Below are 26809 nucleotides of genomic sequence, written 5' to 3'. Positions count from 1 at the left end.
CCAACTAACCCACTCTCGTCCGATGAGTCATTTTGACTATTGCATCTCCACAGCGTTTGTGTGGTTTTATTTATTCATTCGTTCGTTTTAAAGGCTGCTTAGGGAAAACTGATCATTGTTTTAAGTGGGGGAGAGCGAGTCTCAGTCACAGCCACACACCATCCTAAGGCGGCGGCGGCGGCGGCGGCGGCGGCGGAATCTGGCGAGAGTATGAAAGGGGGAGAGGCAGCGTGAAAGTGAGCGTGAGTGAGTGAGTGAGTGAGAGAGAGAGAGAGAGAGAGAGAGAGAGATGCCTGACAAAAGAGTAAGCAGCTGTTTAAAGTTGGTCCACGAAGGGGCTACTGTATTGTACTGATGAGTGTCGATCTTTCCGTACCAATCTAACCGGGGACGCGGCTGCGTCGGAGGAGCTTCCGCGTTAGCCCCGCAGGTGGGAACTGAGTGGCTGACCGCCGGCCTCCTCCCCCATCGCAGCTGCGACGCGTGCAGGTGTTTGGAGGGTGGGAGGGGCTCCTCCCCCTTCGCCTCTCCAAGCTGAAGGATTCTGCCTGTCTCCATAAACTTTCTCCCTCCTCCCCCCCAGGAAAGGGGGGAGGGGGCATCACGTGGCCCCGGGAAGGCGGGTGGGGGTTATTCGATGGGTCTCTCTCTCTCTCTCCCCGCCCTCATCTCCCTCTCTTCTTCTTGGCTCGGCGTCTTCCGCTGTAGTTTCAGTCTCTCAACTCCGGCGAGGCTGGAGGGAGCTCTTGCAGGGAGGACGAGAGGGAGCCGGGGCTCGGGCGGGCGATGCGGGCTGAGGCGTCGCCTGCTGCCCCCGGAGCTCCTCTCCGCAGCGGCTGCAGCAGTCGCACCAGTCCGACGAGGCAGAGGTGCGCGGCTCTCCCGGCGTCGCCCGGCTGCTTCTGCTGAGAGCTGCCGTGCCTTGGCCAGCGTCTCCTACCACCACCACCAGCACCTCCGACGGCTCCAAGAGGATGTGGCTCCTCGCCGTGGCGACAACTTTCTGGGGATTGTTGCTGGCGCCAGGTAAGAGGGGACGCCCGCCGGAGCCGACCCCCAACCCCCGCCCCGCCGACTCGAATCGGTGCCCGCCCGGTGCCAAGGACTCCTCGCCTACACTCTGCAAAGTTCGCGCCTGCCATTCAACAGCTGCTGCTGCTGGCACCAACTCTGCAGCTCCCGCCACAGCCAGCCAAGAAGCCAGCGGCGGCGGCTGCTCCTTTTGCTACCCCGTCTCGCCGGCAGCTCTGCCCTGCCCTGCCCTGCCTGCCAGCTTGAGCCACCGCCAGACCCTGGCTTCTCTGTGTGCCTCTCCCGAGAAATGTGCGGGGGTCACGCAGCCCACCCGTGGTCATCGCCGCCTCTGGAACCTTTCCGTTTCCAGAGGTCTCGCTCACAGCAGCAAGGAAAGCTTGTTTGCCCATCCCTGCTGCGCTTATTTCTGGAAGAGAAACTCAGCTTTCCAAGGAAAACTCGCCTGGGATCTGTGAGCAGTCCACCTGCACTGCCTTAGGGACCTGCACTGCCTTAGGGACGCTGCCGGGGCGAGCTCCCCAGACAAGCCCTAGGAACTTCCGCGGGCAGATCGCAGCAAGCCATAGCGCAGCAGCCCCCGCCCCATCGATCCCGCGAGTCTCCTTCCCATTATTTCCCAGGGAGGAGTGACGGTTCACATTGGCAAGCGGTTGCTCTAGAACCTCTCCGCTTAGTAGCAACTAGCAACCCTCGGAACAGAGGAGTGGCAGGAGTCTTCTCTGTGCGTCACGGTTACCCTCCCAACCCCCGTGTTCCTTACAGAGCCCTTTGGTGGGGAGTGTAGTTACTAGTTCCCCTGCAAACTACCTTAAGGAGCAACAACGCTAGGGCTGCCCGTCAGGAGCCAGCAGGCACCTGTTTAAGTAAAACAGCCCAGATACCTACTGCCTGGCCCCACGAGTTGAATGGGGAGGAAACTCGGCTGAGGAATGGCAACTCTTCGGGCATCCTTGGGCAGCTAAATGACCAGCTGAGCTTGATTTTCCGCTGTGACAGCACTGAAGCCAGTTCCCTGCGTGCTAGCCCGATCAAATGGCCCCTTCCAATGATCGCACTTCTTTATTTTAAGGAGACATTGCTAAAAGCATCCCTTCCCACCCAAGTGCCCACGGCTGTCAATAGGTGTGGGGCGGCAGTAATCGCGTTGGCTATCCCGTCCGGATCTTTCCATAGCACCCAAATCCTCCAGGAGCGCTGGGAGATCTAGGATGGATGCCCTTGCTCAGGCGCTGCTCCAGCAGACAGTAAATATGAGAACCCCCCCCCCCTCGCCTTAAACTTCCAGAAGGACCCTCGTTTGCATGATAAAAGAGGAAGCTAAGGATGCTTTGCAGCTGTAATTGTGCATGGCAAAATAGTAATTAAATCATTGCAATTAATTAGTAGTTAAGTAAACCCTTTGGCACAGAAAAGCTCTGGAGCACATCTATTACTTTTTCAGTCATTTGCTTGCTTTTTAAAAGCCTAGTGCTTTTTAGAAACAAAAAAACAAAAAACCCTACACCAAACCTTTTAAGAAGGAAAAGGAGAGAGGAGAAGATGGTGAGCAAAACAGATCAATTTTGCTACTGCTCATTATTGTTCATTCTGCCCCCTGCTGGATACAGTTTAGGTTGATGAAGCCAGAAGGGTTTGAAAACTTGGAAGCGAATAATGAGTTTTGCCCATGTTTAAAGGTCTGCTGAGGAATGAAGTTGGCAGATTATTAAATGATACTATATAATGATGAACCATGGTGTTAGCTAAAAGGACAACGGTTGCAGCCAAATAGAGAATGAATGAATGGGTGTGTGTATGAGAGAAATTAAATAAAAGGAAACTTAATATACAGCACAATCCTAAGCATGACTGCTCAAAAGTGTTACTGAATCAATGGGACTTGCTTGCTTACTGCAAGTCTTTATGAAATAAGTCCTATTAAGTTCAATTGGGCTTATTCCTATAGAAATCAATACAGAATTTCTACATTAAAAAATATTCTTAGCACATGCTAAATAATGTTTCTTTCTATTCTAGGTTTTGCTTTGCAAATACAGTGCTATCAGTGTGAGGAATTTCAGCTAAACAATGATTGCTCGTCCCCAGAGTTCATAGTGAATTGCACTGTGAATGTCCAAGATATGTGTCAAAAGGAAGTCATGGAACAAAGTACAGGTAGGGTAAACGATGTCAATTCTGTCTGATTAAGTCTCTTCCCTTTTCATTTTATTTTCTGTCTCGGCTCCATAGGTAATTCAAATGCATGTTTATAACACCTTTAATTTGATTTGAATTGTTAACCGTGCCATTCATTTATTCTGCTGTATGTCACAGGGTTCATCCTTCCACTTTACATTGAAAATACTGCAGCTTGCTTAAAATAAGTTATCAAGACTACAATAAAACAACACCTGAAGTCTCAGACCTCTTTAGAATACTCGGGAATTAATAACAAGTTCATTTAATCTCATTACAGTTAATTACATGGGCCTTCTCCCATCAGTTAGAGGGAAATGTATTGAATTACCGTAGTAGCTGGCATTATTTACTCTAGCAAGTCACATACCCAGTGCTTGATCTTTAGGGAGAGCGGATGTGGTGAACTGAACTTTCGGCCATTAAATATAATGGAATCACATAGGATAGGCTGAAGATTAGGAGGCTCTGCTTTGGTTTTGGGAATAAGGATCCTAGATCATTTATTCCCCGTGTGAAATTTCACACAAAAGGGCATGCTTTGCAAAAGTAGCTGACTGTCTGTTGGCTGAAAATGTTGATGACATAAATTGTTCTTCTGTGTACCAAACCATGCAACATGGAAGGATTATATTTTTTTAAAGCAGCATAGATCACGTAACCCATGAAACTCCCATTGCTGAGTTTTAATGCTCATTGCTATCAAACAGGTTTTGGATTTACAATTGTACCGGGGGGGGTGTCTTCAGCATCTATGGGAAAGCCCATATAAAACCACTGATTCTAATCCTTCCTGAAATCATATCTGGCTTTGAAATCTTTTAAGGGTTGAAATTGGGACATACAATAGCAAGACAATAGAAGATGGGGAGAATATTGTGTATCACTGACATTGGAGATTATCATCCATCTTGGGAAGAGTACAATATATTTGCTCAGGAGATCAACAAGTTATGCCTGTTGAACTAGGAATACTTCAGTACCCATGTCAGTAACACTGGGACCTATCTGATAATGGAAGACATAAATATATAATTACAATATATTTGGTTTGTTAACTCAATCATAAAAATAACAGCAACAAACCAATGATTGTTTAGTAAATTGGGCGTTTTTTGTGGTAAATGAAACAAGTGCCAAAATAACCATTATTGGCTTCTAGCGTTTGCGTCTGCTTTTGTAATTTGTTTCCTCTTTAAAACCTGTGGAAATGGATGGATGAGAATTGTCAGTTCAGTAAATTGCTACTCCAGGTAGAAATCCTGTAAATAAAAGCACTAATGTTCTAAATGCACTGTTAATGATCTGTGTAGTTGTAAAGAATTGGACACTGGTGGTGGGAAAATATCTGTCTCTGCTCTCCGAAAGTATGCAATAAAAATATGCTCCCAAGTTCAACACATAAACATTTCTGCATTTGGATGCACAACACAGAGCAAACATTTCCTCTTAATCCTCATACTACCTGGAAACCCTCCTGTTAGAGAGAAGTTTAACACCATTATGATGCTCTTTAGAACTTAAAATCAATTTTGGAAAGGTATCCGAAATACAATTTTAAAGACTCTCACAAAACAGAACATTCATATTTTTGTAAAAATAGAGAGACTTCAGTGGGTTGAGTGGGGTGTGTGTGTGAAAGGCCATTAAAACATCCCAGTGTTTTCTGTAGTTGTATTAAACTGTTTTCCTTAGTTGTGCTTTTCAAGCATTGCTACTTCTGGCCATAATATTTTTATTTCAACTTGCAATTTAAAACTTTTAACAGCCTCCCAGAAACCATTTTGGTAATCTTTTAAGCTGAAGGTTAGCGAGGCAGAAAAATCTGTGCTAGCAGTAGGCCTTTATCTGGGAATGGCTTGCTTAAACCTTTGGGATACCTAGATGATACAAAGTGATGAATTTGTTGGAGTTTTAAAAAAATCAGATTTACTACTGGATTCTCAAACTGATTGATAAAGCTACCATGACTATGTTAAGTTCAAAGTAAGAACCGTTCTAATTGGATCTTAAAACATTTAGAGTGACATAAATATGCTTTCCCCACTGGAGAGAAATTGATTTGTAATGGCTTCAGTAAGAGAGAGACATTTTAAACGATATTTTTATTTGAATTACTCAACCTATGAATCTTGTACCAAGTTATAACAATAGTACCCGACTTAACAGCAGAACTTTCGCTATGCACATCAAGCAGCAGTACACGTACTGGTCTGCTTAATTTCATACGTAAATATATTCGTAACTTTGATCAGGAGTTTCCATGATGACATTTCTATATATTCTTACCTATATCAAAGACATCCCAGTCTGCAGTTAACCCAATAGGCAAGGCAACAACACTAAATCAGTTTTGTCCCATTGCAATCAATGGGATCAAGGTTGTTATATTGAGCACTCTTACAAGAAAATTTCATTCACACTAGTAAGACTTAGCTCCATATGTGTGCTTAGGATCAGGTTATGAGTAGCTAAATCCAAGAGATGGTAGAATACAGGGTACTGTGAAACAATAAAGGGCTCAAATAATTACCTCTAGTGTGATTGTGTTCAGCTAGATTTTCGTTTTCTTAAAGGTAAAGGTAAAGGGACCCCTGACCATTAGGTCCAGTCGTGACCGACTCTGGGGTTGCGCGCTCATCTCGCATTATTGGCCAAGGGAGCCGGCGTATAGCTTCCAGGTCATGTGGCCAGAATGACAAAGCCGCTTCTGGCAAACCAGAGCAGCACATGGAAACGCCGTTTACCTTCCCGCTGTAGCGGTTCCTATTTATCTACTTGCATTTTGACGTGCTTTCGAACTGCTAGGTTGGCAGGAGCTGGGACCAAGCAACGGGAGCTCACCCCGTCACAGGGATTCGAACCGCTGACCTTCTGATCAGCAAGCCACCTGGGTCCCTGGTTTCGTTTTCTTACAGATACTTAAAAATGTGTACAATATTTTTTTTGCCACATTCCTATGTTTTAGCACATTTCTAGCTCAACACTTAGCATGCCATTTTCCAATGCTGCTTATTGTTTTGTAATATATAGGATCACTTATTTACATACAGTTATATATATTATCTACATGCTAATGACGGCAATGTGACACACATGTTTGTTAGTAATCATTAAACTGAATGATGACACCTACGCAGGTCAATTTCCGTACTGAATTTTTTGGTTAGTTACACAGTACCTGGGCACCAGAGTCTCCCTTTTATCTTAATCCAGATAAAATAGGGAATCTGTGACTTCTCAGATGATGTTGGACTGCCAACTCCCATCAGCTCCAGCCAACATGACAAATGATCTGGGATGATGTGACTTGTAGTCCAACAATATATGGCCAGAAATTTCCCACTTGTGATGGGATAAGGAGTGTGATGGGCTGCAGTAGATGTGTGGAGGAAATTGGTTAAAACGAGATACTCTGCCACATGTAAGTGGCAGCGCTTTCTGCTTAGCAGTTCAAAGCCAGCTGTTGGACGCAACCCAAAGTTTTCAGAGATAATGGAGGACGAAGGAGTTTAGATTAAACATGTAGAGAGGTAAATGGGGTGACTAAGGGTAAACACGTTATGGATTATATTCTGGTTGATACTCTGCATGTGTGAAACCTCAGACTGATGTCTGTAGGAAAACAGCAGAACAGAGAGGAAGGCGAAGTAGTGTCAATGGAACAGTAGCTTTGGCAGTGAATGCCGAAATAAATTCTAAATTGTAAGAGAGGCACAGGATATCTATTACGTTTAAAATGGAGGGACACAGCCAAATCATGGCCAATAATGTGAGTATAAGGGTATTCTGTTGCTGAATGAGCTGAATGAAATAACACAGAAATTTCCTTCCAAATCTATTCTCACACCAGCTGCACCCGTGAGATATATATCATTTGTCTCCTGCCTGCCTTCTTATCATACAACCCAAGGCAGCATCCCTCAAGGGGATCACCCATCCAGGTAATGACCATACCTAGGTGGTGCAGCAAGGTGGCTGTATGAAGTGTCTTTAGACTGTGTGCTGAGAACAATATAAAGCAGGCACCCCCAACCTGCAGCCCTCCAGATGTTTTGGCCTACAACTCCCATGATCCCTAGCTAACAGAACCAGTGGTCAGGAATGATGGGAATTGTAGTCCAAAACATCTGGAGGGCTGAAGGTTGGGGGATGCCTGATGTAAAGCATGCCAATGCACCATCACAAGGTAAGAACAGGTAGGTAGCCCTGTTGGTCTGATGCAGTCAAAACAAAATAAAAAATTCTTCCAGTAGCACCTTAGAGACCAACTAAGTTTGTCATACTTATGACAAAACTTAGTTGGTCTCTAAGGTGCTACTAGAAGGATTTTTTAATTTTGTTTTGAAGGTAAGAACAGTTATATGGGTGGCATATAAATAATAAAATTATTAGTGGTACTGTTGCAAACTGAGGCTGAACCATTTGAAATCACCAGTTTCTTTTTAAGGATTAATGTCCTCTTTGCTTTGAGACAAGGAAGCTAATAGTAGAGAAGACCATAAAACAATAATATCTTACCAGGAATCTAGCTTGTACAGTCATTCCCAGTGTCACTAGGAACACATACTTGCACAAGTCCAATTCTAACTAGGTATATTTTGAAGTGATTCCATTGAACTCAATGGGAATTGGTTCCAAGTGATTTTAGAGTTGTGTATCTTAATGGCATTTCAATAAAACTTGGTTATCTGACGATGATGTTTTCAAAATGTGAGAACTTTCCTTCAAAGCTGCTTACATTTCAATGCAAATTTAATAACTTGAGTCACACAAGCATGTACTTTTACATGTAAGGTAAGGAGGGCTCAAGTCTGGACTTAAGGGAATCCTTTGTATGCTGCTTTGAATAAGAAATAAGTGAACTAATGATAAATAAAATGTAAATATAAATACACCACATGCTACCATACAAGTACGAGGAAGTTCTCTATTAGTGAAATGCATGATCAGAATAGCAAAAGGGTGCAAGAATTCAGACGTAGGCTACAATTCTATATACACTTTCCTGGAGGTTAGTGCCAGTGAATTGAGTAGGACTTACTTATAAGTAGGCTTGCCTGAAATAATGCTGTCAATGCAATTTCTGTGGCTCAAGAAACGCAGTGCAAACTAGCTTTTGTCTAAATTCAATTTCCCCATCATGGCAAATTAATATGAAGAAAGAAATTGAGAGTAGGAAGGAAGAAAAAAAGAGGGAAGGGGATTATGTGCCTATTCCAGCTTCTAGTGATTATTATATACAGTGGTGCCTCGACTTACGAATTTAATCCGTTCCGAAGGCACCTTCGTAGGTTGAAAAATTTGTAAGTCGAAAAGCGCCATTGGAAATGCTATTTCCCATAGGAATGCATTGGAAATGGAAAAATTTGTAAGTCGAAGCAACCCCATATAAAAATTCTTAAATCGAAAAAACTCTACCTAAAACCGCTGCAATTTCCGTTCGGATGTCGAGAAATTCGTAAGCGTGCGGCCATTTGCCCCATTCGTAAGTCAAAAAATTCGGTTGTCGAATCGTTCATGAGTCGGGGGTACCACTGTGTATATATATTTGTTTTTTTAAAAAAATCAGGTTTCTTAACTTTTACTGTTATGCGGCTTTTAAGCACATATTCCCCATTGTTTCTACTCCATTCTTCTGGTATAAGCTGAGCTATACCATTTGTAAGAGAACCTGAAAAATAGTGGTATGGGCTTAAATACTTAACTTTTCTAAAAAGAAAATAAAGTGAAAAACTAGAAGCCATAATGTCAAACTGTCCAGAGAGCTGAATTTCTACTGCAACTGAATTCACCAGCAACATGATTCCCTTAAATAAAATGTTTGGGATTTTTTAAATACATTTGTTCAGTTTATAGCGGCATTTTCCTGTGCATGCAAGGTTGTATAAAATGCTGCAGTGCAATTAAAGCAATTATTGTAATTGTGCACTTCAGCTAGTATGTTAGGAAACTGGGTACAGTGCAGATTAATAAATGCTGTTTTTAAAGCTCTGCAAAACAAGTTATTTTCGTACTAATTATCAGAAACCAAGAGAAAAACTAATTTTGAAAAAGTTCCCCTCAATTATTTAATTCATTGATCTGCTGCATGTGTAATTCAACGGCTGTCGCATTCAGTTTTGCCTTGCTGTGACCATGATGAGCAAATATATATGTATCTAGTGAAGCTTTTATTACAATACAGCTGCAGTACAAAACAATCAGTTTCAGAGTTTTTTGTTTTTCACCCACTTGTCAAAGGTAGAGGAGCCTTTCCCAGAAAAAGGTGACATACTAGTTGCATCAATATTAAAGGTGCACATTCCTCCCTTACTTTAGTTAAGAAAGGCTGAAAAAATGTATATTACTCGCATTCGCGTATTGACAACATTCTAAAAACTGAAAAATTTCAACATATGTGAGGACCTTACAGTCATTAATATTTGGAGCTAATTGCTTTATCTTTGGTATCCCATGAAAGGCAGCATGGTCTGTAACTTGGCTGTTCACTCTTGACATTTTTAAAAGATTCAATCCTGTTTATAACACATTGCTCATAAGAGGTCAAGGGAGAAAGTAAAATTGACTCTTAACACTCCAATAATGTACAGTGGGGTGGCTAACATTTTTTCGGCCCAAGGACTTAATTAAGCCAATGCTTGGGGGGAAGTGGCTATCCCACAACCTCAGTAGATCAGTTGCAATGGCATAACTAGGGGTTGGCCAGGTTGGCCCCTGCGAAATCACACCTTTCGACTGTGGCTCAGAGTGGCTAGGAGCCTGTCTTGTGTGCTCCCCCAGCTTCTCCCCAACTTCTCTGGGGGCCAGACCAGGCCCACAGACTCTTCTGGGCACCTCGGAGGAATCTGGTTGGTGCTTTTAGAAGGGCCTTGGGGGGGGGGGGGAGAAAGATGGACAGCGATTGCCAAGGACCCGAGGGGGGAGCGCCAATATATATTCTTGCCAAGGGCACAAGGGAGCCTATGTACGCCTCTGATCAGTTGAGAAAGGTTTGTTTTTCTGTCCCTGCTCATCAAATGATTGGCATGATGATTTTAGAGATGTTTCTTTGTATCCACATCTTTGTGTCCACCTGCTTCAGTGCTGTGTCTGCTTCAATGGTTTTTCTTTTCACCATTGCCACCAAATCAATAGGCGGGGGCTTGGGGGGGGGTCAGAATAATTTCTTGGGAGGCCCTCACACTAATGTGCCTGAGGTTCACATTAACTTTTAAACTCTGTTAAATACTGTGGACGCTCAGGTTGTGAACGCAATCCGTGCAGGAGGCACATTCGCAATGCGCAGGTTGCAATTCGGCGCTTCTGCGCATCCACAAAATGTGACTTAGCGCTTCTGCACATGTGCAGTTATCAGTCTGCCCGCAATTTGCTTACGCACCTTCATTCTTAAAGCCGTATTAGAAAGCTTTTAAGTGTGTGTGTGTTCGGCAAGGTGCACAACCTGAAAACGCGTGACCTGAAGCGGCCCTTATCAGAGGTATGACTATACTATGTGTGTAGATATTGTCAACCGCCCTGTGATCCTCGGATGAAGGGTGGCATGAAAATTAATATATAAAAATAAAATAGATGTAAATCTACCGGGGGGTGGGTATTTCCCAGGACTCTGCACTGGTAAGAGGGCTTTTTTGTTTAGAAGCACAATCCTCTCCTTAATACAGTCCTTTTAAAAGTAATGGGGCATACATTCCATATTACACAGTTTAAAATGCGTTTGGACAGGATACTTTATCGTACTGGAGTGGTAAAACTTAACAAGAAAGAATGAGGAGATGTGCATCTCTACCAATAAGTTATTGATGAAATAGGCTTCCCAGAGGGAGAAGCAGGGGCATTTGCTGCCTTGTCCCCTGGACATCTGCACCAAGTAGAGGCATTGCAGTCAGTTCCTTACTGTCAGTGATTGTCAGGAATAACTTTATAGTTACCCATATCTGAAGCACCCAGCTCCTTTCTGTTGACGATAAACAAGGCTGCATGCAATAAAAGAATTATGGTATATGTTATTAACTTTCACTATATGCTATAAATTCAGAGCTTCAGATATATTACCATTCAGGAAGTGTTTTCAGATGCTAAAGCTGTAGGGCATGTTCTCTTATTAATAAATTGCTTCCAATCTTACGGTTGCCTGTAACACTACAAAGGAAGCAGGAGATGAACTAAATTAAGTGCATTAGATAAGGTGAAACCATGGAGAGCTTATAATAAATTGCTTTTTTTTAGTACTTTTAAACACAGTGAAGCAGGGATGGAGTTAGAAGTTGACTTGAAGTAGTTTATGATTTGAAAAAGAATAAAAATGCAAAAAATTGATGGATTATTTTAAAAGGAAGTTGCAATTTCTGGTTGAGCGACTTTAATTTCTCACAATGATATGGACAATAGCTTTTTATGTTTTTCCATTTCTTGGACTTGTTCTGAGGGGATATACAATGATCAGATATGGTGCCCACAGGCTGCTATCTTAGCAGTTCAGTTCTAAGCTTCCAGACTACTAGAGTGTGGTTTAAATTTCACATGTAAATGAATAAATTCCAGAACAATTTGCAGTGACCTACCCAGATCTATGCACTACACTCCCCATCCCTTCTAAAAGTTTATTATAATGACAAGTGGGTTTAATCCCAGCAATCCTTTACATTTTATTGGTAGGATCTCTGAGCAAGCATCTGAGTACTCTTATCCACTGCTAAACCCAAAACACCAAAGGGCTAGAAATTTTATAGTATTATTGCTGTTAATGATGCTGTCAAAAAGAACTGAAAGCACTTCAAACAATCAGTGGTAGAGTGCTGTTTGCAGACAAAACAATGATATAAGGAAGCTGTCTCATAAAACTATGGTGGCTGTCATATTCTCAGTCTTGATGCTCAGAACATTTTGTTATGGGCTCACATAGCATTTCCATCTTTCCATTGTTTTAACTTCAATGTTGTTTTAAATATGCATATGTGCTTAGATTAACTATAACAATATTCTATACACACACACAAACACTGAGGTTTGCAAATCTGGTGATAAGAGCATAAAGGTACACCACAGTTAAAGAAAACCATGGAAGGGGGAAGGAATAATCTGTGTAGTAGGGAGGTTAATTGAGTGTGTACCTGAATGGCATATTCCAAATTTCCTAAATTTCCAGGCTTCATTCACATGGGATTGTACATAAAAATGCTTCTGTATACCATTTACAAGAAGGCTTTAGAACAACTGAGAAAAACATGCCCAAACTTTGCTTCAATGACTCCACAGATAAAAACAGCGTGCCAATCCCCACACTGTCTCCAAAGCTGGATCTTATTATAAAGTAGAAATGCTGCAGTAGCCCAACCTACAGCTGCATTACGAATATCATGGATCTGTGGCATTAATTGAGTTGTACACTATGAGCCATACATGTATCATTAAGTTAGTGCCATATATGGTTTGCTTGAAAGTTTGGGAAGGAGATAGTCAGACAACATAGACTTTAGCTGATTTTTAAAGACTCCCCCCCCCAAACCACCCCCATGTTGAGCTCCTGGATCTTCTTCCCTCCCACACAATGCAACTACTAAGCACCCTGTGCATCTTCCCAATTAACAAGCCTCCATCCCTTCCTGTTCTTCTTGCCATTCCACACCCCTACTTTAATCTTCAAGCCAATTCCAATATCTCCCCCCTCCCCCCCTTCCCTGCAACTTTTATCTTTCTCACATGAGGCAGTTGAGGAAGAGGGAGAAGTTCAGGACAGCCATTTATTTTTCTTTTCGACATACCATTCTTCTTGCTTTACTCAAACAATGGCATAAGTTTGAGTAAAGCAGAGGTGGAGGCACACTTGGTTTAAAATAGTGTTGGAAATGGAAGTAAAGCAAGGACAGAGAGGTGCTGAAGCATTGTGGGCTTTTAAACAACAGCAACAACCATTTCTAAGGTGGAATAGCAGAAAGAGGTACAACACAGAAGCTAATATATATATATATATATATATATATATATATATATATATATATATATATATAAAACTAATGGAGAGTTTTAAAACTCCCTTCTTGCTGTATGAAAACTTTCCCCCTTTCCCCCTGTGTCACCTCCTGCTCACTCAGATCTCTCCCATTGTTCCAAATGTTTTCCCATCGCAGTGTTGCTCTATCACTGCTTTATTTAAATCTCTGCAGTTTAAAACTACCAATCTCCTCTGTCTCCTTCCATCTCTGCTTTATTCTGCTGTTGTTTTAAACCACCACATTTTCATTTTCATGGATCTCTCTTCTTGCTCCCATCACATGGCTTCTGCTGTTGTCATCCTGCTATCTCTTTTACCCCCTGCTCCTGCTGACTTTATGCAAATCTAGTAGTGAAGCAAACAAACAAACAAACAAAAACTCCATTGTGTGGTGATAGCCTTATTTTCTTTTAATGCATATAGGAATATATGGGTGTGCAAGAGCATCTTGTGTAGAATATATATGTGTTCATTCTACACGAGATGTTCTTGCACACCCATGTTTGCAGTGCTGAACACTATACAGTAAACTGGTGAAGGGAATAATATTTATTCATTTATTTATTATTTATACCCTGCCCATCTGGCTGGGTTTCCCCAGCCACTCTGGGCGGCTTCCAACAGAAATATTAAAATACAATAATTTATTAAACATTAAAAGCTTCCCTAAACAGGGCTGCCTTCAGATGTCCTCTGAAAGTATGGTACCGTGTTTCCCACATTTTAAGACACCGTCTTATTGCTTTTTTTTCTCAAAAAACCACAGGGTGGCTTATTTTTGGTGGCATGTCTTATTTTTTTTTACGGTATTACGGTTTTTACAGCACCTTAAGGTCTTCTCGGCCGGGCCAGGCTGCTGGCTCGGGGCACCTCTGGGCACTGCGCGCCATGCTGCTGGGCTGTCTGAGCGCTGCTGGGCGCTTTGAGCAGCTGGGCGCTTCGCGCGCTCCAGCAGCTGTTTCCAGGTGGCGGGACGGCGGCGGCGAGGCCGCTGGCTCTGGCGCTCAGCTCCGGGGCTGCTCGGCGCTCCGCGCGCTCCAGCAGCCGTTTCCGGGCGGCGGGGCGGCGGCGGCCGGGTGGAGGCGAGGCCGCTGGCTCTGGCACTCAGCTCCGGGGCTGCTGAGCGCTCCGCGCGCTCCAGCAGCCGTTTCCGGGCGGCGGGATGGCGGCGGTGGGATGGAGCCAAGGCCGCTGGCTCTGGCGCTCGGCTCCGGGGCTGCTGGGCGCTCCGCGCTCCAGCAGCCGTTTCCGGGCGGCGGGACGGCGGCGGCCGGATGGAGGCGAGGCCGCTGGCTCTGGTGCTCGGCTCCGGGGCTGCTGGGCGCTTCGCACGCTCCAGCAGCCGGTTCCGGGCGGCAGCCGGGTGCAGGCGAGGCCGCTGGCTCCGGCGCTGCTGGGCGCTCCGTGCGCTCCAGCAGCTGGTTCCCGGCGGCGGAACAGCAGGCCTCCTCGGCCAGGCAGAGGCAGGGCCGCTGGCTCCGGTGCTCCTGGGTGCTCCGAGCTGCTGGGCTAGAAACTACAATTCCCAGAACGCTGTGCACGGTGGAGCTAAGGCTCTTTACACGGCAACACCCCGCCCCCTCCAGCTCTTCCCGCGGGAGTGCGAACAATCCCATGCGCCTTGGAGGTGCGGGTGGAGGACGCTGAAGGCGACGCGGCTATTGGTGGCTCGTGCGCTCCGTGGGGGGAAGGGAGCGCGCGCCGCCTGGCCGGCCGCGTCTTTTTACTGGCGATGCCGCGCGCTCCGGGCTGTGGGCTGGTAGGCCTCCTCGGCCGGTCCAAGCAGAGACCCGACCACTGGCTCGGCGCTCTGCCTGGCGCTGCTGCGTGCTCCGAGCGCTCGGTGCTGCAGCAGCCACCGGGAGGCTTTAGAGTAAATGCCCTGAGCAGCATGAATTAATGCTACTGGCAATCAAGCAAGGGAGGGGAACATTTTGGCTTGACAGACCTGATCGTTCTTCCCACCCCACACAGTGTTTGCAAAGCAACAGAGGCCCGGCCGCTGGCTCAGCTCTCCGCCCGCGCTGCTGCAGGCATGGAGATACACTATGTCTTATTTTCGGGGTATGTCTTATCTTTCGCAAATGCTTAAAATTGCTGCCCTGGCTTACTTTATGACTACGTATTAAAAAGGGGGAAACACGGTAGTTGTTTTTCTCTTTGACATCTGGTCGGAGGGCGTTCCACAGGGCAGGTGCCACTACCGAGAAGGCCCTCTGCCTGGTTCCCTGTAACTTGGCTTCTCGCAGCAAAGGAACCGCCAGAAGGCCCTCGGCACTGGACCTCAGTGTCCGGGCAGAACAATGGAGGAGGAGACACTCCTTCAGGTATACTGGACCGAGGCCGTTTAGGGCTTTAAAGGTCTGCACCAACACTTTGAATATTTTAAAACACTACTTGGAAACTGCAGTAGTCCCACAGCAGCCTCCTGCGGATTATTCACTGCTTACCCATGACATTTTGGAGATGTGTACATTTTGTTTACTGCTTATGGTGTTAGGCAGTGTAATCATCAGTGTACACACAACAGGAATGCTTGGCATATAATCAACCCATGCATAAATCAGCCCTTAGAGGAATGTAGCATCTTATCTCATAAAAATTCCTCCTGCCAAAACAGATTATTTGACGGATTACTTAGATTCAGGTAGTTGGCCGTGTTGGTCTGACGCAGAAGAAATATATTTTAAAAATTAAAAAAATTGTCCAGTATGTTAAAGAGTTACTAGAAACACCTCACTCTTAAAGCAGAGTGGTAATAATTTAGTGAGACATTATAAAAATAAACAGTGTGCTGCTTTTTATACATAATGCTACCACCCCACTCCCACTTCTAATACATTTTGAATTCCATTGGATAAAATATATGAAAACAGTGCTTCCTCTGACTGGTCAACAATGATAGACAGGGATTCTTGTGAGAAATGCTATAGCAAAGATGAAAATATATTTGGTAAAAGGAGGACACATGACTTACTCTATTTTATGGTTGTGTCTACATAGGTATGATCTCTTTGGTCTTGTTTTTACACTACCTTGATTACTAATTTATGAAGGGTGTTGTTTAAAAATCTTTTATAAAATAATATACAGTGGTACCTCGGGTTACGGGACGCGGGTGGTGCTGTGGGTTAAACCACCGAGCCTAGGGCTTGCCGATCAAAAGGTCGGCGGTTCGAATCCCTGTGATGGGGTGAGCTCCCGTTGCTCAGTCCCAACCCAGCAGTTCGAAAGCACGTCAAAGTGCAAGTAGATACGTACAGCGGGAAGGTAAACGGCGTTTCTGTGTGCTGCTCTGGTTCACCAGAAGCGGCTTTGTCATGCTGGCCACATGACCTGGAAGCTGTACGCCGGCTCCCTCAGCCAATAACGCGAGATGAGCGCCGCAACCCCAGAGTCGGTCACAACTGGACCTAATGGTCAGGGGTCCCTATACCTTTACCTCGGGTTACAGACGCTTCAGGTTACAGACGTCGCTAACCCAGAAATAGTACCTTGGGTTAAGAACTTTGCTTCAGAATAAGAGCAGAAATCATGCGGCGGCGGTGCAGCGGCAGTGGGAGGCCCCATTAGCTAAAGTGGTACCTCAGGTTAAGAACAATTTCAGGTTAAGAACGGACATCCAGAACGAATGAAGTTCTTAACCCGAGGTACCACTGTATATATATCCAATAGAATATGATTAATTATTTGGGAACAGAATCAGTGTTGCATACTGAGGCAAAAGAATGATACCGGTAGCTTCACCAATGGAGGCTGAGCTGGGTTACCAGGCAAGGGAACATGGGGTTATCGTGGTCAGTTTAGTATAACACTGACTATGTGGCAGCTATTCCATGTCAGGGATCATTAGGGAAATGGTTGAAAATGAAACAAGCAATATCTTAATGCCTTTATACAAAGCTTTATCATGTCTTGGAATACTGTGAGGAGGAATTCAGCCTTGCGTTCTTATGATTATTTCATCAGTGCGCCAGGTGGAACAATCCTTTCCTCCTCTCCACATTGTTCTGGGTACAGTAGTTGGAAGGGATCCCAAGGGCCCTCTAGTCCCACCCCCTGCAATGCAGGAATCTCAGCTAAGAGCATCCATGGCAGATGGCCATCTAACCTCTGCCTAAAAAAACTCCAAGGAAGGAGAGTCCACAACCTCCCAAGCGAGACCGTTCCACTGTTGAACAGCTCTTTCTGTCAGAAAGTTTTTCTGTGTGTGTAGTTGGAATCTCCTTTCCTGCAACTTGAAGCCATTGGTTCAAGTCCTACCCTCCAGAGCAGGAGAAAACAAGCTTGCTCCATGTGACAGCCCTTCAGATATTTGAAAATGGCTATCATATCTCCTCTTTTTCCAGGCTAAACATTTCCTCTTCTGCACATATCTTCTGAGATACAGTCCTTTCTCCATATTGTAGATATTGCCAAGATGGGGAATTGATGACCAAAGTGATCAGGGGCCGAGACAACTCTTTTATGAAAAAAGGTTCTGTCAGAGGGTCGTCGTGGCTACTCTAGAGTAACTCCGCTTGAGTCCAATTTGTCTTTAAAGACTTTTATTGTGCAAGATATTTACAGTGCAGAGGCAGCTTAAAACATGACCTCTCATTCCGAATCAGAATCCGGCAATGGCGTACGCTGGTTCTTACGCCAGCAAAGTAGTCGGGGCACCCCAAAACGCCTCCCCCTTGAGCTGTGTCACGGTGCTCTCCTTAACTCTTGCGCCAGAAGGAGCGATGCCCTCTCAGTCTTCTCCGAGCGGGTGGTGGCAGGGCTCTCCAGAATCCCTGAGCTCCTGCCTGCAGCTCTCCGCCCCCCCCCCCGAGCTTTCCCATTGTTCCTCACGCTGCTTTCTCCTTCCCTCCGAGTCTTTCCCCTCCCCTCTGGCTGCTTCCTGTGCTTGGTGAGGTGGACGTCAGGATGATGAGGGCTGGCTCCCTGTAGGGAGTCACCCTTACAGGTTTCAATGTTTATGGTTTATTAAAAATGTAAGGATGTGTGTATAAAATAATTCATGGTGTGGAGGAAGTGCAGAGAGAGGGTCTCTCCTTCTCTCATACTACTTGGACCTGGATTTGGCTAATGAAACTGCAGGGTGGGAGAGATTCAAGACAGTCAAAAGTAAATACTTGGGAGTTCATTTCCACAGGATGTTATGACTGGCACAAAATTAGATGGCTTTAAAAGAGGACTCTTAATCCTGGTCAGGTTCTTTTATTTCCAGTATCAGAGGTATCGTGCCTCAGAATTGCTATCGAACAACAGCCAGAGTGCTGTTCCTCTCATAGAAAGCTTGTAGGCTTCCCAGAGGTAGGCACTGTGGGAAATGGAAAGGTGGACTAGATAGGTCTGTGGCCTGATCCAGCAGAGCTCTCCTTACATTCTTAAATTTAGCAGAATACAGTATGCTGTCCATACATGCTTGGACTCACCAGCAGTATGGAGGTTTTAAAGCAGAGGTTAGATGGCCATCTATCATGGATGCTGTAGCCGAGGTTTCTGTATTGCAGGGGGTTGGACTAGATGGCCCTTCAGGTCTCTTCCAACTCTACGATTCTATGACCTGGGAGTCCAGGATTCAAATCCACACTCAGCCATGAAACTCACTAGAGACTTTGGGCTAGTCACTGCCTCAGTCTACTGCGCCGAGTCTCCCCCAGCAGGAGGGGGAGAACCATGTACACCATGGTTCTTTGAGTGCCTTAGAGAAAAGGTGGAATATAAATGCAATTTTAAAAAGATCTGAATGTGATTCTGCAACTGTGTATTAAAATTTTGGTTAGTTAGAACTAAACACAATGTAATTTGAAAGGAGGTAAGGAATGCTATCTGGAGGGGAAGAAAGAACAGGTAGTTTGTAAGTGTGGATCGACACTTCCATCAAAGCAAATGCTTTAAAAGAAATTAACTTACACACACACACACACACACACACACACACAAGAGAGAGAGAAAGTTTGAGAAAGGAGAGATAAATGGGCCCATTTACAGGAGACCCTTATCAGGAGTGAGCTGAAAAGCCTTTATCAGTTTACGCACAAGGTATTCAATCTTGTCTTTATGAACAAACAAATGGGAATAACATCCAAGAGAAAACAGTCATAAATCACAAAAGTGTATCATTAAGAAAAGAATAATTATTAATTACTAGCCTGTCTATATGATGTGCTGAAAATCAAATTTAATGGAGGCAGCAGAGATTGACATGAATTATGACCAAGTCTGCAAATGAGAGAAGGAGTTGGGAGAGTGAGAGAGAAAATGTAATAATGCAAAATTTTCTCCATGTAAAAAGGCTGGGGCTTGGATCCTAATTAGACTTCCACAAATGGAAGGGCTAATTCTGTGTGCGAATAGAATTGAGATGCTGTAGGAGTCTATGTCAGTGGGGAAGGTGAATCATCTGTTGGTGGGATTGTCCTGGAGTGGGACACAGGGCACAATCCCACCAAGAGGTTCATTGAGTTTTATTGAGGAATGATGGAGGCTGTATATTATCATAGGATCATAGAATTGTAGAGTTGGGAGGGACCCCAAGCGTCATATAGTCCAACTCGCTGCAGTGCAGGGATCTCAACAAATGGTCCCCATCCAATTTGAAACCATACTGGACCCATTAGCTTTGCAAATGTGCTAACAGTTTTATCGCATTATGTGGTGCAGTTATCTATATATAGCATAATTATTTGGTTCAAATTAGTTCTCAATAAGACACAGGTTGCTTTTTGGTATCACCTGGTGCAGAAGTTCCCAACAAAAGATTCTGCCACCAGTTTTATATTCCTAAATGAGCTGTCACCAGTGCAATACATCGTGAGGAAAGAGAGCATTTCATGAATTGGCTTCATGATAATAAAAGGATAATGACCACAGAGCAAGAGGGATAAAGGAAACCGGTAGACATTGGAAACTAGAATCTACTTGGTGACTTGGCCTTTGTATGGCTAACCTGCTTCTTGGCCACAGATGGAGATTGGCCAGGCCAGAACTAAGGGAAAATATCCCATGACTATATTCAACGGTTGGTTACAAATGGGTCTGTGTGTCATTTCAACACATCCAGTTGACTAGTTACACAGTGACCGATTCCTTTCTGAGTAGAAACTTGTTTGTAGTATAAGCAATGCAAAACTATCAAAGCCAACGGATGTTCATCTAATTCCAAATCAAAAATACAAAGATGGGTTAGTTCCTGTTAGGAATCCAGTCCTTACCTTTCCCCTAGTATTAGGATAGCAGCATTTGGTAAAAAGAGTTTTTGCTCTTTTAGAAATGTAGTTAAGGAGAAACATAGCACACGCTGATTATTATTCAATCACTAGTGAGGCCCAAGTTGCATAAGCTAAAATTTATTTCACAACACAGGTAATTTATGAGAAGTTACTGGTTGGTACTCTTTTATAGTTTTGATTTCTTACCCACCATTCGCAATGAAGTTCCAGGGCACCTGCAGCATATGATGTGGATTGCATAATGAAGGTGTTAGGTGCATCTTTGGGGGAGGAAGTTCCATAACTTTGGAGCTGCCACATCTAGCTTTCGGGTTTTTAGTGACATTTCAGGTGGGAGCACAAAGTATGTCTTTTTAGATGCAAACAATCTTGGCTTGGAACTAAACTAAGTCAGTTGCATTTAGCTTCCATTGCAATCTATGAGTTTTAAGTTAAATCATTACTAACTTCTCATACTGATGACAATAAGTCCCAAGAGCAGCTAACTTTGTATGGACCCAACTCAGTGTGCTAACTTGACAGAAATCAAGAAAACTCCAATTGTATGTGATTCTGGTTTCTGCAACCTGTTGTTTGGTGCTATGCTACAAAAAGAGAGAAAGAGGCAATGAAATGAAGAAACTTGCTCCCTTTTTAAACTATGGTATTGCTTAGCCCAGAGGCACTCCTAGGAATTATTTTCTAGAAATAACAGCATTGGGAAAAAGAGCAGGGCACTAACCCAGAGGCACTGAAGACTCCCTAGTCTCTCAAGGAAGGAATTAAATGAGCAGACACATTTAATGACTGGTTGAGCTAGTATACCAGCACAATCCTATTCACATTTATGTAGAAGCAAGTCCCACGGAATTCAGTGGGGCTTACTTCCAGGTAAGTGTGCACCTGATTGCAGCTTGTGTGGGAAGATGCCAATTGTTCCACCAGACATTGCAAATGCAAAGTTTTGTTAGTTGTCGTGACCATAGACACTATGTGCCATATCATTGTCCTGTGAAACGCAAAAGGTTTGGCTTGTGATAATTTGTTTCTACGAGTTGTTTCTAGATGGGCTGTTCGGTTTATGGTAATGGATGATAAAAGTGACATTAGATGGCAAATTAGTGAGTTACCACTGCTGCATTTGTTGTTCAATGTGTCTGAAATGCCAGCATGGAACTGATGGTTTCAAAGTGTTTGCCATTGAAAGAAGAATTCCTGCAGGTTTGATTGGACACTCAGCTGTTGCACCGTTAGGTCTTTTGAATAGAAGAATTAAATACAGCTCATCCCAATGTCCTAAATGAAAAGCTTGGCATTGAGCTACATTTTATGAGTACTTTACCTCATTTGGCTCTTTGTGTTATTCAGATTTTTAAGTAGCTGCAGGATTGTTACCGCTGAAAGGCAGATATGAAACCTTTCACCTGAGGTTTTTCAGTTTGCATTCAGCTTTCAAGGACTGATAGAGTCTCTTTCATCTGCTGTTACTGTGCAAAATGTGAAGGAAATAAATACATGACTTGTTTTTACAATTGAAAACCCTTATTATCTGTTGCATACAAGGAGGCATAGCTATGTGGCAGCATTTTGATCCTTTGGTTATTTTGTTTTTGCGAGTTTAGCTGCAGAGTGAGGCTATATGTAACAAGCTCTGGTAGTCCATAGTGAACTCTTTAAGCAATTAGGAGATATGCCCTTTTTTGATATTCTTGCAGAGCAGTTAATTGGTCTTGAATTCCTTTACATCTCAGGCCCTCTGCTAGTATGGCTGCAGCAATTCTCACAGATGTGCTAAAGGCAGCTGGGCTACAGCTCCTGCCCTTGATAACTGGCAAGGCTGGCTGGGAGTGACTGCAATTTGAGCCAAATGACATCTGGGGAGTCACAGGTTCTCTTTCCCTGCTGTAAAGAGCTGTGCCTGCTGCAGCTGCCATCACCATGTGCCAGCAACTATGCAGGAAATAGTGATCTCCCGTAAAATTCATGTTCTGCATGGATGCTGATCACAATGGTCTGGATTCAGTGTTTGGAATTAGCCACGTGCCAAGTGCATTTTTGCACCTGCCTTATTGGCCACCTGCGACCAAGTGAAGATGCCTGGGCACTAGCATAGTGCCTGACATCTCCGCCATCTGGAGAGCATTGGATGTTGACTGTGCAAATCCTACAGGATGTGGTATTGGTGTGTGAAAACAATCATAATGAAGTTCAGGAACCAAAATGCTTTTTTCTGGGCAGCCTGGGCAGGAACAGTGAGTAACGTTATAGTTAAATGTTGTAGCTTGTCTTTGTTTACCCCACCCCACCGCTATGCTCGCAGGCCATATATAGGCCATATATTTGTGGACTGCCCCTGGATAAAGTCACTTTTCTTCTTTAAGTTCTCAAAGTTCTTAACCTAGCTCAAGTTTGTCATCCGAGCTAGCCGAGAATCAGTCGGTCCATCATTTGAAAAATAAGACTTTGACCCATTTTGCCCCAAAGTGGCAACTAGACATTCTGGCGAGTGTAAATTTGGTTGAAGGAGCCATTTGGCATCTAGCTTACATATCTTGAGTTTCTAACACTGTCTGGATTTGGACTTGTGATGAGCAGAGTTCCACTCTTGCAGAAGGGTTGGGGAGGCAATTGTTGCCAGTTGCCACACACCCCTGTGCCTCATGAAAAGGTGTTATGGGGGGTTAGGAAATCCTCTGGAACATTTCTGGAGAGTAGCGCTGAGACAGGCATGGTTAGCAAAAATTGCTGCATCTTTTCCTCTGACATAGAGCCCTACTGGATCCTGGTCTATTCCACGAATGAAAGGAGGAAGCCCTTCCATTTACAGCGGGGTTAATCTCAATCCACACCATGCCAAAGCCAACCCAGTTAGGCAGAAGTTGGTATAGTCAGTAACTGGTGTAGAGGGCTGTTGCAAGTATTCTGCTAGAAATGTGTCTGGAAGTGGTCTCAATCTTTATCCACTAAGTAGGGTGAAAAAGGTAGAAAGAAGATACTTACTGTACTAAGAGAATAGTAGAAGCCACCCCATGATTATATGCTTGTATTTTCTTGATTACTGGTGTATTCATACATGATGAATATTGCATAAAACCTGGATAGCTTAGTAGTTATAGTATAGTGCTGATAATGCCAAGGTTGCAGGTTTGATCCCCGTATGGGAAAGCTGCATATTCCTGCATTGCAAGAGGTTGGGCTAGATTCTTGGGGTCCCTTCCAACTCTACAATTCCCAATTATAATGCTAGTGCTTCTCCTGCTTTCCAGTGTTCACGTCAGACTGCAATACTGGTTTTGTTAGGGAACTGTGGCTTTTTGACCTCTATACCAGTATGTCATGCTAAATTTCATTCACACCGGTTGTGGTTTGAATGAATGTCATTGAATATTCATTCACTGCTCCACCATCCTTCCCACAGATGTGGGCTTCTATTTGTCTATGATTCAACCATGAAAACAGCAGGAAAGAACCTTATGTTGGTATACTTCCCCAAATTTAGTCACTTCCATGATTTTCTAGGTTGGGGGGGCTATAAATGGATTTTCCTCCCATTAAGTAACATAGAAAGAGCACTTAATGTGTGTTGTGTTCCATTAGTTTTCTGGAAATGGCTTCTATGTTGTGTGGAAACTCAAGTATGATGTGGGAATTAACAGTTTGGGAAAATGGAATAAAACTGTTGGGTGAATGCAGCTACATGAATGAAGGAAACCAGTAAATTATAATAAGCATAAACAGCTGTCAAGACTTACATTAGTAAAGCAGGCCAACTTCTCATTTCATAGATTTAATTGCACTGTGTACATGGTCCATATAACATAATACCAGAGACTTAACTGTAGGCTGGTCCACTTACCCAATTCAAGTGAATAAACGTTAATCATAAGTATACAATATCTGCTATGTGTGGGGGGCTGGGGGGATCCACTCCATTTCCATTAAACTCAAGCTTCTCATATGCTGTATTTCCCACAAGCTATGGAAGTTGTTTATTCTCCAATGTAATTGTCTCCAAAATAATGAACATTTTAGGGTACCCTGCCTGGGTTCTAATACGGTGAGGGAATACCTAAACACAGCACTCTTTATTAGTGTGTGCAGTGCCGCTTACAGCTTTTACTCACTGTCATTGCTAAGTTTAGTAAAACTCATCTGTTCTGTTCCATTTTCCTGCTCATAAAATGTGGTTTTCCATGCAGGCATGTTCTATGGATCAGGTGGAATTCAACACTGTTTTAATGCAAACATTCTGTCCGCATAACAGCTTGCCAGATGGAACAACGCCCCCATCCTTTGTGCTGTTCTTAACTCCCTCTGAACCAATTTTGGTGTGTGTATGTGTGTTGTATTCTACATACACACACACACAGCATTTAAAATAAATATTTAATGTATGTATTACAGTACACACATTCAATTAAAAAAGGTACAGAACAATCTCTAGAGGGCTTCTTACAAGGAAAGTCATTTCGTTCTGACTTCTGTTTATCCAACTTTCTACAGCAGCCTAGGATGGGGAAAGACAGAATATTTATAATATTTGTGTTTGTGAGTATGCTCTGTAGATTCCAAATTCTCCCATGAGCTTTTTCTTCGTTTGGGGCTGATTTCCTCTCCACAGAAAGTGTGTAAAAGGAGAACTTCCTTTAGCACGTTGTAAATCAGAAGCATAAAAAACAATTGTGGGTCTCCTTAAGCTCCCATAATGCTGTTTGGAATGTGATCAAACTTCCATGTACAGTACTCAAATCTTAAATAGGTACAACTTTTAAAGTTTTAAAACCTCTCTTTTAATAAAGTTATGTATGGCCCAAATGTATTGATTTTGTAATTTGCAGGCTTTGTGGAAAGCAAAAGGGGGGTGTGGGGGTGGGAGAGCTTTTTAAAGAACAGTGCCATTTATTTAAAGCCCTGCATTTCCTGCTGAGATACACAACAGGTGATGGTGGGCAAAATCCTTTGGAAATGGCACTGAGAATCAGAACCACTATTACGGGGAAACTTGGCAGTCTGTTTAAATAGAGAAAAGAGCTAACATACAGTAGAAAGCATGTTTGTTCATATGAGGCTAAATAAACTTTTGTTCTGTGTCATAGGGATCCTGTATCGCAAGTCCTGCGCATCCTCTGCAGCTTGCCTCATGACCTCTGCCGGATACCAGACTTTCTGTACTCCAGGGAAGATAAACTCTGTTTGTATAAGCTGCTGCAATACTCCGCTCTGCAATGGGCCCAGGCCAAAGAAGAGGGGAAACTCTGGCACCATGCCCAGGGCTGGTGTATTAACAACCATACTGCTCTCTAGCTTGGCATTTTTAACACCAGTACACTGCTGAACTCTAATGGAAGATTTTTTTGTTGTTTTTGGCTTCATTTTGTCCAGACACAGCTGGTTTCCATTGTAATGTTGCTGTTTGCTTCCAAGTGCTAAAAGAAGAGTTTGATTTGAAAAATCCTCAGCAACTTCATTAGCAGCAGAATAGGTCTAGTTGCCCTGTCTTTCTGGTAGGCACTTTTAAAAAAAGCCGTCACCCATGTAGAACCCATATTCATTTATGTTACTGGGATCGTAGTCTATTGAAGGGTGCAACCAAATAGGTTGCAAAAAACCATTTGTGGTGCTTTTTTCTTTATTTCAAAAAATATATATCCAATTTTTAGCATACTGTATCATCCGGCTTTGTTTTTTTTAAATGTGGATTCACAGTTCGTGTTCACAAAGTCCATTTTGGGTAGCAGGGCTAGGAACTGTGCAAGTCTCCAGTGGCATCATTTTCACATTCAGCTCCAGTGATTCAAGACTCAATTTCTGCAAACTGCAGCCAGGCTTGGTTTCGCTCTGAAAAGTACTTAAGAAAACCTTGTTAGCGCTCTTGGTGGAAGACTTGCGCGCGGCGGATGACGCGAAGATCAATGGGCGCCGCGAGCGGCTGCTATCGGCTGCAGAATTCAAATGGGATCTTAAAAGCTTCTGTTTGTTGGCGTGTTCCAGTGTCAGGCGACAGCGGAGGACCTGAACAAACACATTCCGGAACTGCTGGGAAGAGATATTGTACAGGAGCGGGTTCACGACGGAGCTGAGGTAGAAGAACGTATCTGCTATAGGGAGCAGGGTGATGTACGCTCTGAAGTAGGGGACTGTCCAGTCCTGCTTAGGTCTAGCAGCAGCCATGATCCTTCGAACTTGATTTGGCAGCCAGCATATTGCCAGAGAGGCAACGATCAATCCTGCAAGCAAAGAAAGAGGAAAGAGAAAGCATGTGAAAACAAATCATAAAATATTTAGTATCAGTTCTGCACTTACCGGCCAGGAAATGACACCAATTTTTCAGTGTTTTGCCTGACAGCTTCTTCTGCCAGTAGCAAAATTTGTTCCAAGGAAGGGGAAAAGAAGGAGCAGAGTG

At 43.8% G+C, this 26809-nt stretch overlaps 2 protein-coding genes across 3 annotated transcripts in view; one reads left to right on the top strand and one right to left on the bottom strand.

Moving 5' to 3' along the window:
- The first annotated feature begins 725 nt into the window (after positions 1 to 725).
- LYPD1 (LY6/PLAUR domain containing 1) lies at positions 726 to 25987 on the top strand. Its single transcript, XM_035130208.2, has 3 exons — positions 726 to 1026; positions 3052 to 3189; positions 25503 to 25987. Exons 1-3 carry the CDS (start codon positions 975 to 977, stop codon positions 25739 to 25741), a joined length of 429 nt encoding a protein of 142 aa, XP_034986099.1. The 5' UTR covers positions 726 to 974; the 3' UTR covers positions 25742 to 25987.
- GPR39 (G protein-coupled receptor 39) overlaps positions 19753 to 26809 on the bottom strand; it is a 126946-nt gene continuing 119889 nt past the window's right edge. The window contains exon 3 of one of the 2 annotated variants that reach the window (XM_035130193.2): positions 19753 to 26633. In XM_035130193.2, the coding sequence (XP_034986084.2) occupies positions 26107 to 26633 (527 nt within the window). In that variant the 3' untranslated portion in view covers positions 19753 to 26106. The remainder of the gene's footprint in view (positions 26634 to 26809) is intronic. The other variant, XM_035130184.2, reaches the window with a different exon arrangement.

This window comes from Zootoca vivipara, chromosome 1 (genome assembly GCF_963506605.1).
Source record: "Zootoca vivipara chromosome 1, rZooViv1.1, whole genome shotgun sequence".
NCBI lineage: Eukaryota > Metazoa > Chordata > Lepidosauria > Squamata > Lacertidae > Zootoca > Zootoca vivipara.
This window is presented reverse-complemented; position numbering and strand designations above follow the sequence as displayed.

Coding starts and splice junctions, on each gene's coding strand:
- LYPD1 (XM_035130208.2), top strand. CDS start 975: ATGTGGCTCCTCGCCGTGGCGACAACTTTCTGGGGATTGTTGCTGGCG. Junction 1,027..3,051: donor GGGATTGTTGCTGGCGCCAG/GTAAGAGGGGAC, acceptor TTTCTATTCTAG/GTTTTGCTTTGCAAATACAG. Junction 3,190..25,502: donor AGTCATGGAACAAAGTACAG/GTAGGGTAAACG, acceptor TCTGTGTCATAG/GGATCCTGTATCGCAAGTCC.